The sequence below is a fragment of the Larimichthys crocea genome, chromosome XVII (assembly GCF_000972845.2).
Source record: "Larimichthys crocea isolate SSNF chromosome XVII, L_crocea_2.0, whole genome shotgun sequence".
Taxonomy (NCBI): domain Eukaryota; kingdom Metazoa; phylum Chordata; class Actinopteri; family Sciaenidae; genus Larimichthys; species Larimichthys crocea.
The window spans coordinates 22505412-22521554 of NC_040027.1; the positions used below are offsets into that span (position 1 = coordinate 22505412).

Sequence of the window (16143 nt, forward strand, 5' to 3'; positions counted from 1 at the left end):
CAAACGGGGTACGATTTCGGGTTTGTTTTTTCCCTTCGAAGCAGACTCCCTTGTTGTTAATTCGATAATTCCAAATAGATTAAAGGAGCAAAGCAGGGATATTTGTTTTCATTTCAATCTAACTTGGAGTTGATATTCCATAAATTAGGCATTGTCATGAACACAAATTGAGTTAGTTATTCTTTATTTAATGGGAGAGATTTTAAGCACGCTTATTCCCTTGCGACCCTGTGAAGAATCACACGACACACTTGAGTCTCCCTCAGAATGGACAGTGCGCAGCAAAGTCAGAGTATGGGCGAATTAATTTTGTCAGTGCCTAATTGCATTTATTGGCCATGCCTGGCACCTCCTAATCCTGGATTATGATGATGCATTAACAGCTGTGACTGGCTGTTTACAAGGCATTTATTAGCCGGTGTCAACATAACGAGACAAATTCCACCTATCACATTAATCACCCTACTGCCAGGACTATGTCACTGCCAACAACAGAGCCAGATGACGCATAGGCCAAGGCTGCGCTGGAGCTGCTTCCCATTTTCCCGCATTAGCCATTGTTATTCGGCAATCAGATTGCCTCCTCAGTAACTGTCAGTGGGAAACTTGAAGTGAATAAAGAGCAATGAATTGAGGGGGTTAAAGATAACGGGAGAAGAATTGTGGGGATCAAATGCAACGGTTCATTGCGTTGAACCACAAAAACAATTTTCCACACATAATGCTTCTAATTGAAGTCAGGTCACTTAATTACAGTCTGAGTATTGTTTACTGTGAACCAATCTCCTCTTCCTTTTTCTCTGTCCATCTGTCAATTTCCCCTCACTCTACCTATCTCATTTGTATTTTCTCTCCTCCACCGAGAGTATATACAACATCCAGGACTGTTTGTGGACAGTAAAATATTGAATATCAAATATGAAACTGTGAAGATGGTTTCGTGAATTATGTTTCATGTTTGATGAATATCTGATTCAGTCTGGAGCATTATTATCAAATCAAAGTAAACAGCTTTGGCACAAACAGAATATGCACGTTACAGTATCTCCAATTATGCCTAATTAGGCTTTAGTTAAAACATTAAAAGATATTTCACAATTTAACTAGTTTTCTGCACAATTCAGTGTTTTGTTTTCTTTTTAGATTTCCCAATTGAAATTTTAGTCACACAGAGACAAAAAGGGGTGCAGGGTGAGAAGGCTTTATTCTGCCTTGGGTTGAAGCAGGGGGGACATTGATTTCTCTCCTCTTGAAGAGGTCCCCAACAGTGATGTGCAGCAATTAAACAAGAGTCTGCACGACAGACCTGACAAAAGCATTTGAGAAATGGCATTGGAGAACGTCCCGCTGGCCTTGCCTTAATGGAGGCAGGGGTTTTATATATTGCGTTTTGTGCAGACACACGGGAATCATCAAGTGGGATCACCTCTCGCCCTGTAAACACTCTATCTGTGGGATTATCTGATTCCATTTGAAGAACAATGTCTGGCCTCCGAGTTTGTGCTAACATCACTCCTCCAGTTCTCTGGTCTGTCAAGATCTGCTGGACGTGACACATTGATACTGTCAATGCTCAAGATCAACTGAAAGCTCAAAGTGTTATGGTTGTCTCTGATCAAAACATGAAAGATATGCGTATGTGATAGTTCTTCTTTGTGGCGAATCTTTACCAAACTAAACCATGAGTATTACTTGGTGACTAAAGAAATGATGAATATTAACTTAGAGTTAGTTTTACAACATATATTAATATAAACAGCTTCAGACTAACAGCACCAGAAGATGAATGCTTTACATAAAGTGCTTCAATGCACTTACACAAACAATCAAAACTGATGATCCAGTGGAACTTGCTCCATCGTGCATTTCAGTACTGCTAAACAGTAGATTTATTACTTACAAGTTTTACACATCATATCGCGCTTTGTAGATTGCTTTTTACAAGAAGTGGTGAGACTGGATTGTAAAATACATGCTCTCTGGCTCCCAAAATGAATGTGCTTTAGTGATAAGGACCGGATGAGAGGACAGGAGATATGGCACAATGCAGCGGCACATCTCCCAACACAAGCTGTTTCACTGTGCAGTAGTCTGCGTTATATAATTCTGATGGGGTTTGCTGCCACCCTACAGTTCACCTACCACCGCTAAAGTGTGAACACACAGGGCCACCTCTCTGGCTGTCCTCTGACAAATGTGCAGAAACAAGTAGAGACATGCCTCATAAGGCCAGAGTACCAAATTACATCGAGTTAACAAACAGCCCTGCAGCTGAATTTAGTTTGGCATGTAAAAAAAATACATGCCACACTCTGATGAATGCTAAATCATGATACTGAGATAAGACCAGTAGGTGGAGCACGCCAACGTTCACCAGCCTCCAACTCTTTACTCTCACCCTTTTTTTTGGGACCAGCTCCCTGCCATCTGTCAGCAGTGGAAAGCCCTGGCGGCTTGCAAGCAGGTTTCTCCAAACCTACATACATGGCTGCCTTTTCCTGTCAGAGACTCTGCTGTGCATAAACCTTCAGCCATAACCAACCACTGGGCTAGAAAACGGTATCAGTCTAGCCAAAGCCTCATTGACACCCATGAAAAATCTCTCTTAGTTGTGGTATTGACCCAGGACATAATCAGATGGCAAGCTGTACATTGGCCAGAAAAGGACACAGTAAAGAATGCATTACCGCCAATGAAGCCACTTTAATGTAATTGGACAGTGTTTACCTAAGTGCTATTTAATTGCCTGATTCCTCTCTGAATCTTTCATGTAACTCTGTGCTGCAAACAAACATAGCACAGCACTGGTAATGTCTTATTAGTTATTCATGGCTTCATTTGCCTCATATCTCCCCTCATTCTTTTCAGTTCAGCACTGAAAACAGGCAGAAAGTACATCCTCAACTAAAACCTGTGAGTAGGGATGGCTCCTGCATTATCAATAAGAAGAAAACAGGCTTCCTTTATGAAAAATTACTTCATTGCAGTGAAGAAAACTCACAACAGACTGGGGAGGATGCCTCATCGTGAACAAATAACAGTGTTGTTTCCATGTAATATCAAAATTCTGGCCTCTGTGTATGAGGTTATGAATAATACCGGATCAGGACAGTCATTTCCTTTAACAGAAAGAGGCTAAATCATAAAATGTGCCTCTCTTGCCTCTAATACTTTATTTTTGCTGAGTCCCTAGTCCTAATAAACCTTGTATGGGGCTCATAAATCAAGTGCCTGTCTCCTTAACAGCTACATGATGATTAAAACTATGTATGATTAAAAAATCTTGTTCGGTTAATCTCAAGTGTACTCAATTATACAAACCCATCTTGTCCAAGAAATAAGGGGCCCGCCACAACGATGTCATTTCACCCATGTCAAAAATAGGCAAAAGGAATAGAGGGCAAAAAAACTAATAGACTCCAGTTGAAACACTGAAATGGCCCCTGGTGTGGCCTCAGGGTCATGGACCAGCTGTGACAGTGACCTCCGAGGGTCTCTGACTTTGACCGACAGCAGATTGGGTGGGCAAGGACGATCCTAGAGCATTGAAAGCTCTGGTGTGCACTTAAATTGTAGCTGTTGTTAAGTGTTATAACACATAACACAAATAATTACACAATATTACACGTGACATCTATTGCACGTCTGTTCGCTCTTCCTGAGTTTTCTTCCACCTTTTTTTCCCTGTTAAAGGATTTTTTGTGTGCAAGTTTTTCCTCACTCGAACTGAGGGTCTAAGGACAGAGGGTGTCACTCCCTGTACAGATTGTAAAGCCCTCCGAGGCAAATGTACTTTGTGACTTTGGGATATACAAATGAAATTTAATTATTTTTGAAATTATTGCAACTTTAAGCCTCCTCCTCATTAACAGTATTTGCATCTCAACAACATATGGTGAGCTGCTTCCTGCACAACTACTCTCTTATTTGTTTCAACAGTAAAATTAACTCCTATTCCTATTACAGGGATTTATAAAAGATTTTATGTTAGGGTCAATGGACTGACCCTGTGCTAACCAAGGTCAAATTAAACTGACAGCTCTGTTGCAGTCTAATAATGTTATACTCTGTGACTAAAGAACTAATGGTAATAAACTTCAGATGATTAGATGATGACTACAATGCATACATGTTTGTATATTAATTGTTCTTATATGGGTATGGGATTACAGCACAAATGGCAACCCATATGTGAATATCAAAACAAGAAATATAGTCCTTATCCAGAAAAAGAAACACAAATTTACTTACAGTGCATAAACTGGAACTCCATCTATCTTCTGTTTTTATTTCAGTACACAGTACACCACTGGAAAACCACCTGTTCTGAGTTTTAATATTCTGTGAGAGATCAGTGCTACTTCTACTAATATCTGTGCTGTTGACAGACACTTCAAACAAGTAGACACTTCACCAACACTTCAATTTGGACGTAACAATGTCACTATAATCAAGTGTTACAGGGCTGTGATATCTTTAAAAAATATTGTCAAAAGTGTCACAGTACATATCATTTTACTATCATCTGCTGCACAGTGACAATTACCTTTTGAGGGACCTAAGATGTAAGAATCAGCATTTATATTCTAAAACAGTTCAGCCATTTTTGTGTGCAACTTCGACTTTTGTAACACCCAAACACAGTGGTTGACTTACAAGGCAACAACATAACTAATCTATAATGTACTGAAACGGCTGATCTAAAAGCTTGGTGGTATGTGTCCAGTTGATTTGATTAATCTAGAAGTATTATTACACATTGCAAGTAAACTATAATGATCTGCTAAATGTCTATTTGTGACAGTGGCAGTAAAAGAAGCAGAAGCAAATACTGTGTAGCAATCCAAATGTAATCATATTTACTCCTGCTTTAGGTAGGTACTATTCGACAGACTAGTAGAGTATATAATTATTAGACACATTTATATATGTAGATTAGAGTGTTAAGTCCAAACACATACTCTAGCCCTCTTGAAGTTACCTTTTTCACACCAGAACCACCTAAACGACAAAGGACAAGTACTGGCAATCTATCAGTACACCACATAGACCAAAACACATGTGCAAACGTTAACATTAACTGCCATCTAGTGGGTAATCCTGGCTGTGCAAGAAAACACAACTGGAAAGATGAGGTTATTAACCTCCTACAAATTGGATTCTGATAATCCTATCTTTAATTAGTCATGAATTAAATTAAATTACTGACACCTAGACAACCACAGCCTTGTTCTTTCTTTAATGTCTTTGTTTTCAGAGGTATAGGCTGAACACTGCAAATCAACAACATGAAGACTTACTCTCCTTTTTTTTTAATGCTGATCTCTGTCCATGAAGCCACATTCACTCTTTTTATGATAGAACAGATAGAAGAAAATCTGCTTTTCAGGTATGTGATGAACAGAGTTCATTCCAAAAAAATAAGCTCTACCTAAAGGGATGTTAAGTATGCCTGGTATTCAATAGCAGGTGATCATAGCCATGTTGTACCAATGTAATCAATGAGTGTTTGACATTTGCATGACATGTCAACTCATTACTGTTCTCTTATATTAATTGAGTAGAAAAATATCATTAATAATACATTATAAAGACTGTTATTTTTGGTATATAACCACCTACTTTGTATAGTGAAACGTTTCTCAAGAGAAACTGGTTTGTCCTTTGTCAGTGTTGCATTCAAGTGTTTTCTGGAATATCGAAACTCCTGTGTTAAAAAAAAGCGCATCATTGTATAAATAGTTGTATAAATAAAGTATGTGTACACAAATAGCCTGTGTGTGTTCCGAAACTGTCGCCTATTATGATAATAATAAATAACAAATGCGTATCAGAAAACGTATTGTGTATAAACATGTCGTGTTTCCAAATTACGAGCAGGGAAAGGCGAGTTTAAAGAGCTCCCGGGAAGCACCTGAAGGCAGCAGCAGAGCTCGGCTAACTCTCGCTGCATGGACGCGCTGAGCACACCCTGCCAGGGAGCTAGTCACAGTTAACAGGCATAAAACATGTCGGGGAAGAGTTTTCGAGTTAGCGACGGGGACTGGATTTGTCCCGATAAAAAGTAAGTGTTCTTCAGAAATGAAATAGGACCCTGTTTTATTCACTAAGTGGGTAAATGTTGCAGCAGAGGTCTGCTGATGTGGCTAGTCGTGTTAGCAAAAAAAAAAAAACGTTAGGCCTTGTAGGATGTGCTTCCCGCTAACGCTGACTAGCTACGGAAACGAGCTCACTTTCATCTAATTTCTACCTCATGCAGACATAATAAACACAACGTATGAACCGTGCATTAAAGCGCAGGTACATGTGGTGTGTTTATGTGTGGGACAGTCTGAATATAAGCTGTCAGTGTGCGCCTACTTTAGACAAGGTGGCATAAGGTGGTGAGCTAGCTATAGTTAGCACCAGAGGGCTGGGTGGTGTTTACAGTTTTGGAGAAGCCAAGTTGTCATGAGTGTAGAGTCTAACTTGGGTTGTCAGCAGTATCGTGTTGCAAATGAACCGCAGTAAAAAAAAAGAAAAATCTAAAGTGACAGACAAGCCAGCTGCAGCTTTTTAAGTGCACAGGCCTGTGACACAACAAGCTAATAGTGTGGAGGCACATGAAAAATAAATAAACCCACACTGCTCATCTTTCTTGTAGTACACTCAGCATGTGCCTGAATAAGTAACAACCTCAAGCCTGATCTGTGTCTGTAATGTGTTTTATTTTTTTATGTCGTTGCAGGTGTGGAAATGTGAACTTTGCTAGAAGAACTAGTTGTAACAGATGTGGCCGGGGTGAGTTTTCCCCTGTGTAATTATTCATGCAGAAGCTTAATACATACTTTACAAGGATCTGCTGTACTAAAAAAAACATTTTGTTTCTACAGAGAAGACCACAGAGGCAAAGATGATGAAAGCAGGAGGAACAGAGATTGGGAAAACTCTGGCTGAGAAGAGTAGAGGCCTCTTCAGTGCGAACGACTGGCAATGCAAAACGTACGTGTTTATTGTAACTACCAAAATGTTTGATTAACCAGACACTGGAGCAAGTAGACAAACATACCGGCTATACTTTATTTGGATAATCTGCCTACACGTAGGCTTTGTATAGTAGTAATAGAGTAACAGTTTACCTGTTGGATTTTGTAGATATTTAAATTATTATGTATAGTTTATATGAGATAATTCATGAACATACACTAATCAAGATGCTTTTTGTGTGATGTAGTAAACTGATCTCAGCTAATAAGCTGTGAAACTGTTTCAAATACTCTGTATAATATAATAATCTGTACTGCTCAAATAAATGTTACCAAAGTATTTTACAGTTACAGTTAGTCTTTTATCCAAAGCGGCTGACAAAATGAGCAAAGTACATAAGTAAACTTTAGTAAGCTGGCCTTTTTATTTTTTATAAATATTTAAAAAATGATATTTTTTAATTCCCTGCTTGTTTTCATACAGATGTGGCAACGTGAACTGGGCTAGAAGGTCAGAGTGCAACATGTGTAATACACCGAAATATGCCAAGCTTGAAGAGAGAACAGGTATCTCGACACATTTGTAGTTTGTCAGGTTTTGTTTTGCTCTTCAAAAACGTTTATTGATTATTTTTTTTGCCTTTCAGGTTATGGCGGAGGTTTCAATGAGAGAGAGAATGTGGAATACATTGAACGTGAAGAGTCTGACGGCGAATACGATGAAGTGAGTCATAATTTAAACATTTCAGCTGACATGTTGTAATTTCTATATAAACATGCAAGTAGAGTCATGACGTGTCCTGAACGTGTTTTCTCTTTAATGTCACAGTTTGGTAGGAAAAAGAAAAAGTATCGTGGAAAAACCAACAGCACATCGTCCTCAAAAGAAAGTGAAAAGAAAGAAGTAGCAAAAGCTGAAGATGATGAGGAGGAGGAGGACGAGGAGGAAGAAGACGGTGACCTTTCCAAATACAAATTAGATGTAAGATTAATATCTGGAGATGCAAATTCAAAAGAACAAATATTTGATAATATGAACAAATTACAATGTAATATTTGAAAAAAAAAATCTTCCTCTACAGGATGATGATGAAGAGGATGAAGACGGAGACCTGTCAAAGTACGACCTGGATGCCAGTGATGATGATGAAGACAAGCCAGCTAAGAAAAAGGGCAGCCGCTCGGGTTCTTCCCGCTCTCGCTCATCGTCGCGCTCCTCCAGCTCCAGTTCACGGTCGAGGTCCAGGTAAAAGGGTACAGGTCAAGGGTAACTCCGGGCAAAATGTCAGTATCAGCTCAATCTTCCTTCTGATTTACTGATCAACATCAATTACATGTCCTGCAATACTGATTTGTTGTTTTCTCTTCTCTTGACTCTTCCCCTTCTGTGGTGTTAGAGACTCCATGTGCAGACTGAATGATCTTATTTATCATAGCTTTTGTGTTTTTGACCTCAGATGGAAGGAATGCATTGTTGATATTGTAGTCTTGAAGCGCTCTCCGGCTCTCCTTTTGCAAGTGTTAACTGTTAATTAATCGGCTCTGATGCGGTTGTTGCATATAGTTTAGTTGTCTTTGTATTGTGGTGATTATTTCTCACACTCTCCCACATGTACATAATTTGCTATTTACTCATCAGTTAGGCTGTTCGGTAATAGTATTTTTCGAGAAATAGATGCTTTGCCATGTGATCCATCTAGCTGTTTTTCTTGTTCAGAAAATATTGGAAAGGTTCTGTTTTTTGTCTTTCAGGTCCCGCTCTAGAAGCTCATCCAGTTCCAGATCAGGATCTCGCTCGAGGTCCCACTCCAGGTGAATGAGGTGACATGCACTCTCTCCCTTAGAGGGTGTATGTATGGGGCTGAAAGCTCCAGAGCAGTCCTATTCCCTTTAGCTTAGATTTTTTAAGACTGGCAAGTGCTTACTCCACTACAGTCCCCCAGTCCAAACTTAGAAACTGCTGCAGCGGTTTTTATTATTTCAAGTTTAAATTAGGCCAGAGTGTAAAAATTTGACAACCTGAGTTTAGTTTTAATGTTATCAAGGTTCAACAGTCTGAATAGACAACTGGGGTCTTCATCAAGCGTCTCTCAGGAGTGGTGGTGGCTCTGCCCTCTCAGTTTATGTCAGTGTATTGAAAAGTAGCTAAACATCTCTTAGATCTTAAACCATTTCGAGGACACTTTATTCAATGAGTCCTACAGTATCTTGGGTAACCGTATCTGTAGTTAAGTGCTCTTTATCAGAGAAGCTTGATAAATACCCACACTCGTGAGACTCTATCTTGACATTACTGACCTCAGTGCTTGGTTTATTCCTCCAAAAGATCCAGCTCCAGGTCTGGAAAGGGCTCTTCTCCCCGGAAGAGGTCCCGCTCACCCTCCTCTTCACCTGAGAGGAGACAGAAGCGCAGTCGCTCCAGGTCCTCATCTGGAGGGAGAAAGAGGAGGCGTTCTAGATCACGTTCGTCCGAAAGGTTTGGGTTTCTGTGGAATACCACAATGGCACTGATAATTATTAGGCAGCCTGTCGACTCGCTTATGGGAATTGAGATTTACAGAAATATCTTCACATTTTGTCATTTTGTTTGTTGTTTTGCTGTACCCTTGAACTTGTCTGAAGTATGCATAGCTGAATGTTAATAGTCTGCGCCTGCTGACTTTGTTCTTCTTCCCGTGGTGTTTGTGTGATTTCAGGTGCCGCGGCCAGTCCTCTGGATCCTCCCATTCTGGCTCCAGTTCAAAAAAGAAATAACTTTATTACAGCCATTAAAACACGAAAAGGAACCTTAGTACAAGTGCATGTTGTGTTGCAAAGAAAACAACCACATCCTTTCAGTATGCTGTTCATTTTCATAGAAAAGTCTTACTTCCCTCAGAAAAGACAGCGGCAACATGATTTCTCTCTGCCGGTATCATTACATGATCCCTTTTTAAAACCACATAACACCCCAATCTGTGACAAGTATCTGTAACTACAGGTGTCCAATAAACATAAGTGTTTGGTCCTGTAACAAAATCAGATATACTGTGAACCCATTCTGCTGAATATCTTCGTGGCAGTACTTTTTTTTTTTTTTTTTGGCCCTAGGAAACACCTGAAATTGTTTTGTTTTTTGGTTTTTTCTAAAAAATAAAAAAAGCATTCTTCATTTTTTTTTTTTTTTTTTGAGCAAATGAAATTTGATTTGTTTTGAAATAATGCAACTTTAAGCCTCCTCCTCATTAACAGTATTTGCATCTCAAACAACAGCATAGGGTGAGCTGCTTCCTGCACAACTACTCTCTTATTAGTTTCAACAGTAAAAATTAACCCCTATTCCATACAGGGATTAAAAGATGTAGGGAGGGCAAGGACGACCCGGGCTAACCAAGGTCAAATAAAGACAGCTCTGTTGCAGTCTAATAAGGATACTCTGTGACAAGGAACTAATGGTAAAAACTCAGAGAGAGAGGATTACAATGCACAGGAAAATGTCTCTAATGGGTATGGGATAACAGCACAAATGGCAACCCATATGTGAATATCAAAACAACAATATAGTCCTATCCAGAAAAAGAAACACAGATTTACTTACAGTGCATAACTGGAACTCCATCTATCTTCTGTTTATTTCAGTAACAGTACACCACTGGAAAACCACCTGTTCTGAGTTTTAATATCTGTGAGAGATCAGTGCTACTTCTACTAATATCTGTGCTGTTGACAGACACTTCAAAACAAGTAGACACTTCACCAACACTTCAATTTGGACGTAACAATGTCACTATAATCAGTGTTACAGGGCTGTGATATCTTTAAAATTGTCAAAAGTGTCACAGTACATATCATTTTACTACATTGCTGCAACTGAACATTTACCTTTTGGGGACCTAAGATGTAAGAATCAGCTTTATATTTAAAAACAGTTCAGCATTTTTGTGTGCAACTTCGACTTTTGTAACACCCAAACACAGTGTTCACTTACAAGGCAACAACAAACTGACTATAATGTACTGAAACGGCTGATCTAAAAGCTGGGTGTATGTGTCCGTTGATTTGATTAATCTAGAAGTATATATACACATTGCAAGTAAACTATAATGATCTGCAATGTCTTTGTGACAGTGGCAGTAAAAGAAGCAGAAGCAATACGTGTAGCAATCCAAATGTAATCATATACTCCTGCTTTAGGTAGGTACTATTCGACAGACTAGTAGAGTATATAAATTATAGACACATTTATATATGTAAATTAGAGTGTTAAGTCCAAACGCACACTCTAGCCCTCTTGAAGTTACCTTTTTCACACCAGAACCACCTAAACGACAAGGACAAGTATGGCAATCTATCAGTACACCACATAGACCAAAACACATGTGCAAACGTTAACATTAACGGCCATCTAGTGGGTTAACCTGGCTGGTGCAAGAAAACACAACTGGAAAAATGAGGTTATTAACCTCCTACAAATTGGATTCTGATAATCCTATCTTAATAGTCATGAATTAAATTAATATACTGACACCTAGACAACCACAGCCTTGTTCTTTTCTTTAATGTCTTTGTTTTCAGAGGATAGGCTGAACAGTGCAAATCAACAACATGAAGACTTACTCTCTTTTTTTTAACGCTGATCTCTGTCTATGAAGCCACATTCACTCTTTTTATGATAGAACAGATAGAAGAAAATCTGTTTTTCAGGTATGTGATGAACAGAGTTAATTCCAAAAAAAAATATGATAAGCTCTACCTAAAGGGTGTTAAGTATACCTGTTATTCAATAGCAGGTTCATAGCCATGTTGTACCAAGGTAATCAATGAGTGTTTGACATTTGCATGACATGTCAACTCATTACTGTTCTCTATATTATTGAGTAGAAAATACATTATTACATATAAAAGACTGTTATTTTCGGTATATAACCACCTACTTTGTATAGTGAAACGTTTCTCAAGAGAAACTGGTTTGTCCTTTGTCAGTGTTGCATTCAGTGTTTTCTGGAATCGAAACTCCTGTGTTAAAAAAAGCGCATCATTGTATAAATAGTTGTATAAAAAAGTATGTGTACCAAATAGCCTGTGTGTGTTCCGAAACTGTCGCATATATGATATAATAATAAAAAATGTGTATCAGAAAACGTATTGTGTATAAACATGTCGTGTTTCCAAATTACGAGCAGGAAAGGCGAGTTTAAAGAGCTCCCGGAAAGCCCTGAAGGCAGCAGCAGAGCTCGGCTAACTTCGCTGCAGGGACGCGCGGCACCACCCTGCCAGGGAGCTAGTCACATGTAACGGCATAAAACATGTCGGGAAGAGTTTTCGAGTTAGCGACGGGACTGGATTGTCCCGATAAAAGTAAGTGTTCTCAGAATTAAAATAGGACCCGTTTATTCATAAGTGGGTAAATGTTGCAGCAGAGGTCTGCGGTGTGGCTAGTCGTGTTGCAAAAAAAAAAAAAAACGTTAGGCCTTGTAGGATGTGCTTCCCGCTAACGCGTGCTAGCTACGGAAACGAGCTCACTTTCATCTAATTTCTACCTCATGCAGACATAATAAACCACAACGTATGAACCGTGCATTAAGGGCGTACATGTGGTGTGTTATGTGTGGGACAGTCGAATATAAGCTGTCAGTGTGCGCCTACTTTACACAAGATGGCATAAGGTGGAGCTAGCTATAGTTAGCACCAGAGGGCTGGGTGGTTTTTTACAGTTTTGGAGAAGCCAAGTTGCATGAGTGTAGAGCTAACTTGGGTTGTCAGCAGTATCGTGTTGCAAATGAACCGCAGTAAAAAAAAAAAAAAGAAAATCTAAAGTGACAGACAAGCCAGCTGCAGCTTTTAAGTGCACAGGCCTGACACAACAAGCTAAAGTGTGAGGCACATGAAAAAATAAATACCCACACTGCTCTCTTTCTTGTAGTACACTCAGCATGTGCCGATAAGTAACAACCTCAAGCCTATCTGTGTCTGTAATGTGTTTTATTTTTTTATGTCGTTGCAGGTGTGGAAATGTGACTTTGCTAGAAGAACAGTTGTAACAGATGTGGCCGGGTGAGTTTTTTCCCTGTGTAATATTCATGCAGAAGCTTAATACATCTTTACAAGGATCTGCTGTACTAAAAAACATTTGTTTCTACAGAGAAGACCACAGAGGCAAAGATGATGAAAGCAGGAGGAACAGAGATTGGGAAAACTCTGGCTGAGAAGAGTAGAGGCCTTCAGTGCGAACGACTGGCAATGCAAAACGTACGTGTTTATGTAACTACCAAAATGTTTGATTGACCAGACACTGGAGCAAGTAGACGAACATACGGCTACTTTTATTTGGATAATCTGCCTACACTGGGCTTTGTATAGTGTAATAGAGAACATGTACCTGTTGGATTTTGAGATATTTAAATTATTATGTAAGTTTATATGTGTAATTCATGAACATCACAATCAAGATGCTTTTTGTTGGGTGTAGTAAACTGATCTCAGCTATAAGCTGTGAAACTGTTCAAAACTAATAATTGTAAAAAAATACAAATAGTATTTTACATTTACAGTTAGTCTTTATCCTATCAAAGCGGCTGACAAAATGAGCAAAGAACATAAGTAAACTTTAGTAAGCTGGCCTTTTTATTTTTATAAATATAAAAAATTATATTTTTAATTCCCTGCTTGTTTTCATACAGATGTGGCAACGTGAACTGGGCTAGAAGTCAGAGTGCAACATGTGTAATACACGAAATATGCCAAGCTTGAAGGAGAACAGGTATCTCGACACATTTTAGTTTGTCAGGTTTGTTTTTGCTTTTCAAAAACGTTTATTGATTTTTTTTTTTGCCTTTCAGGTTATGGCGGAGGTTTCAATGAGAGAGAGAATGTGGAATACATTGAACGTGAAGAGTCTGACGGCGAATACGATGAGTGAGCATAATTTAAACATTTCAGCTGACATGTGGTAATTTCTATATAAACATGCAAGAGAGTCATGACGTGTCCTGAACGTGTTTTCTCTTTAAGTCACAGTTTGGTAGGAAAAAGAAAAAGTATGTGGAAAAACCAACACACATCGTCTTCAAAAGAAAGTGAAAAGAAAGAAGTTAGCAAAAGCTAAAGATGATGAAGGAGAGAGAGCAGAGGAAGAAGACGGTGACCTTTCCAAATACAAATTAGATGTAAGATTAATATCTGGAGATGCAAATCAAAAGAACAAATATTTGATAATATGAACAAATTACAATGTATATTTGAAAAAAAAAAAAAAATCTCCTCTACAGGATGATGATGAAGAGGATGAAGACGGAGACCTGTCAAAGTACGACCTGGATGCCAGTGATGATGATGAAGACAAGCCAGCTAAGAAAAAGCAGCCTCGGTTCTTCCCGCTCTCGCTCATCGTCGCGCTCCTCCAGCTCCAGTTCACGGTCGAGGTCCAGGTAAAAGGGTACAGGTCAAGGGTAACTCCGGGCAAAATGTCAGTACAGCTCAATCTTCCTTCTGATTTACTGATCAACATCAATACATGTCCTGCAATACTGATTTGTTGTTTTCTCTTCTCTTGACTCATCCCCTTCTGTGGTGTAGAGACTCCATGTGCAGACTGAATGATCTTATTTATCATAGCTTTTGTGTTTTTGACCTCAGATGGAAGGAATGCATTGTTGATATTGTAGTCTTGAAGGGCCTCCGGCTCTCCTTTTGCAAGTGTTAATTGTTAATTAATCGGCTCTGATGCGGTTGTTGCATATAGTTATTTTTGTTCTTGTATGTGGTGATTATTCTCAAACTCCTCCACAGTATATAATTTGCTATTTACTCATCAGTTAGGCTGTTCGGTAAAGTATTTTTCGAGAATTAGATGCTTGCCATGTGATCCATCTAGCGTTTTTTCTTGTTCAGAAATATTGGAAAGGTTCTGTTTTTTGTCTTTCAGGTCCCGCTCTAGAAGCTCATCCAGTTCCAGATCAGGATCTCGCTCGAGGTCCCACTCCGAGTGAATGAGGTGACATGCACTCTCTCCCTTAGAGGGTGTATGTATGGGGCTGAAGCCCAGAGCAGTCCATTCCCTTTAGCTTAGATTTTTTTTAAGACTGGCAAGTGTTACTCCACTACAGTCCCCAGTCCAAACTTAGAAACTGCTGCAGCGGTTTTTATTATTTCAAGTTTAAATTAGGCCAGAGTGTAAAAATTTGACAACCGGAGTTTAGTTTTAATGTTATCAAGGCTCAACAGTCGAATAACAACTGGGGTCTTCATCAAGCGTCTCTCAGGAGTGGTGGTGGCTCTGCCCTCTCAGTTTATGTCAGTGTATTGAAAAGTAGCTAAACATTTCTTAGATCTTAAACCATTTCGAGGACACTTTATTCAATGAGTCTTACAGTATGGGTACCGATCTGTAGTTAAGTGCTCTTTATCAGAAAGCTGATAAATACCCACACTCGTGGAGACTCTATCTTGACATTACTGACCTCAGTGCTTGGTTTATTCCTCCAAAAGACCAGCTCCAGGTCTGGAAAGGCTGCTTCTCCCGGAAGAGGTCCCGCTCACCCCTCTTCACCTGAGAGGAGACAGAAGCGCAGTCGCTCCAGGTCCTCATCTGGAGGGAAAAAGAGGAGGCGTTCTAGATCACGTTCGTCCGAAAGGTTGGGTTTCTGTGGAATACCACAATGGCACTGATAATTATTAGGCAGCCTGTCGACTCGCTTATGGGAATTGAGATTTACAGAAATATCTTCACATTTTGTCATCTTGTTGTTGTTTTGCTGTACCCTTGAACTTGTCTCAAGTAGCATAGCTGAAGTTAATAGTCTGCGCCTGCGACTTTGTTCTTCTTCCCGTGGTGTTTGTTGTGATTTCAGGTGCCGGGCCAGTCCTCTATCCTCCCATTCTGGCTCCAGTTCAAAAAAGAAATAACTTATTACAGCCATTAAACAAGAAAAGGAACCTTAGTACAAGTGCATGTTGTGTTGCAAAGAAAACAACCACATCCTTTCAGTATGCTGTTCATTTTCATAGAAAAGTCTTACTCCCTCAGAAAAGACAGCGGCAACATGATTTCTCTCTGCCGGTATCATTACATGATCCCTTTTTAAAACCACATAACACCCCAATCTGTGACAAGTATCTGTAACTACAGGTGTCCAATAAACATAATGTTTGGTCCTGTAACAAAATCAGATTACTGTGAACCCATTCTGCTGAATAGACG

General features: G+C 39.3%; 1 protein-coding gene and 1 pseudogene across 1 annotated transcript; both read left to right on the plus strand.

Moving 5' to 3' along the window:
* Positions 1 to 5908: 5908 nt before the first annotated feature.
* Positions 5909 to 9855, plus strand: zranb2 (zinc finger, RAN-binding domain containing 2). The gene is made up of 10 exons (XM_027290591.1): positions 5909 to 6064; positions 6728 to 6780; positions 6873 to 6981; positions 7450 to 7532; positions 7613 to 7689; positions 7795 to 7947; positions 8048 to 8211; positions 8718 to 8777; positions 9292 to 9441; positions 9662 to 9855. The coding sequence occupies exons 1-10, from the start codon at positions 6009 to 6011 to the stop codon at positions 9717 to 9719; spliced, it is 963 nt and encodes a 320-aa protein (XP_027146392.1). The 5' UTR covers positions 5909 to 6008; the 3' UTR covers positions 9720 to 9855.
* A 3251-nt stretch (positions 9856 to 13106) lies between these two features.
* The window catches only part of LOC113747998 (prostaglandin E2 receptor EP3 subtype-like), a 6579-nt pseudogene continuing 3542 nt past the window's right edge, over positions 13107 to 16143 (plus strand).

Excerpts from the sequence above, each read along its gene's own strand:
- zranb2 (XM_027290591.1), top strand. The coding sequence starts at position 6,009 with ATGTCGGGGAAGAGTTTTCGAGTTAGCGACGGGGACTGGATTTGTCCC. Across the intron at positions 7,690-7,794 it reads CTGACGGCGAATACGATGAA|TTTGGTAGGAAAAAGAAAAA; the intron begins GTGAGTCATAAT and ends TTAATGTCACAG. Across the intron at positions 7,948-8,047 it reads TTTCCAAATACAAATTAGAT|GATGATGATGAAGAGGATGA; the intron begins GTAAGATTAATA and ends CTTCCTCTACAG.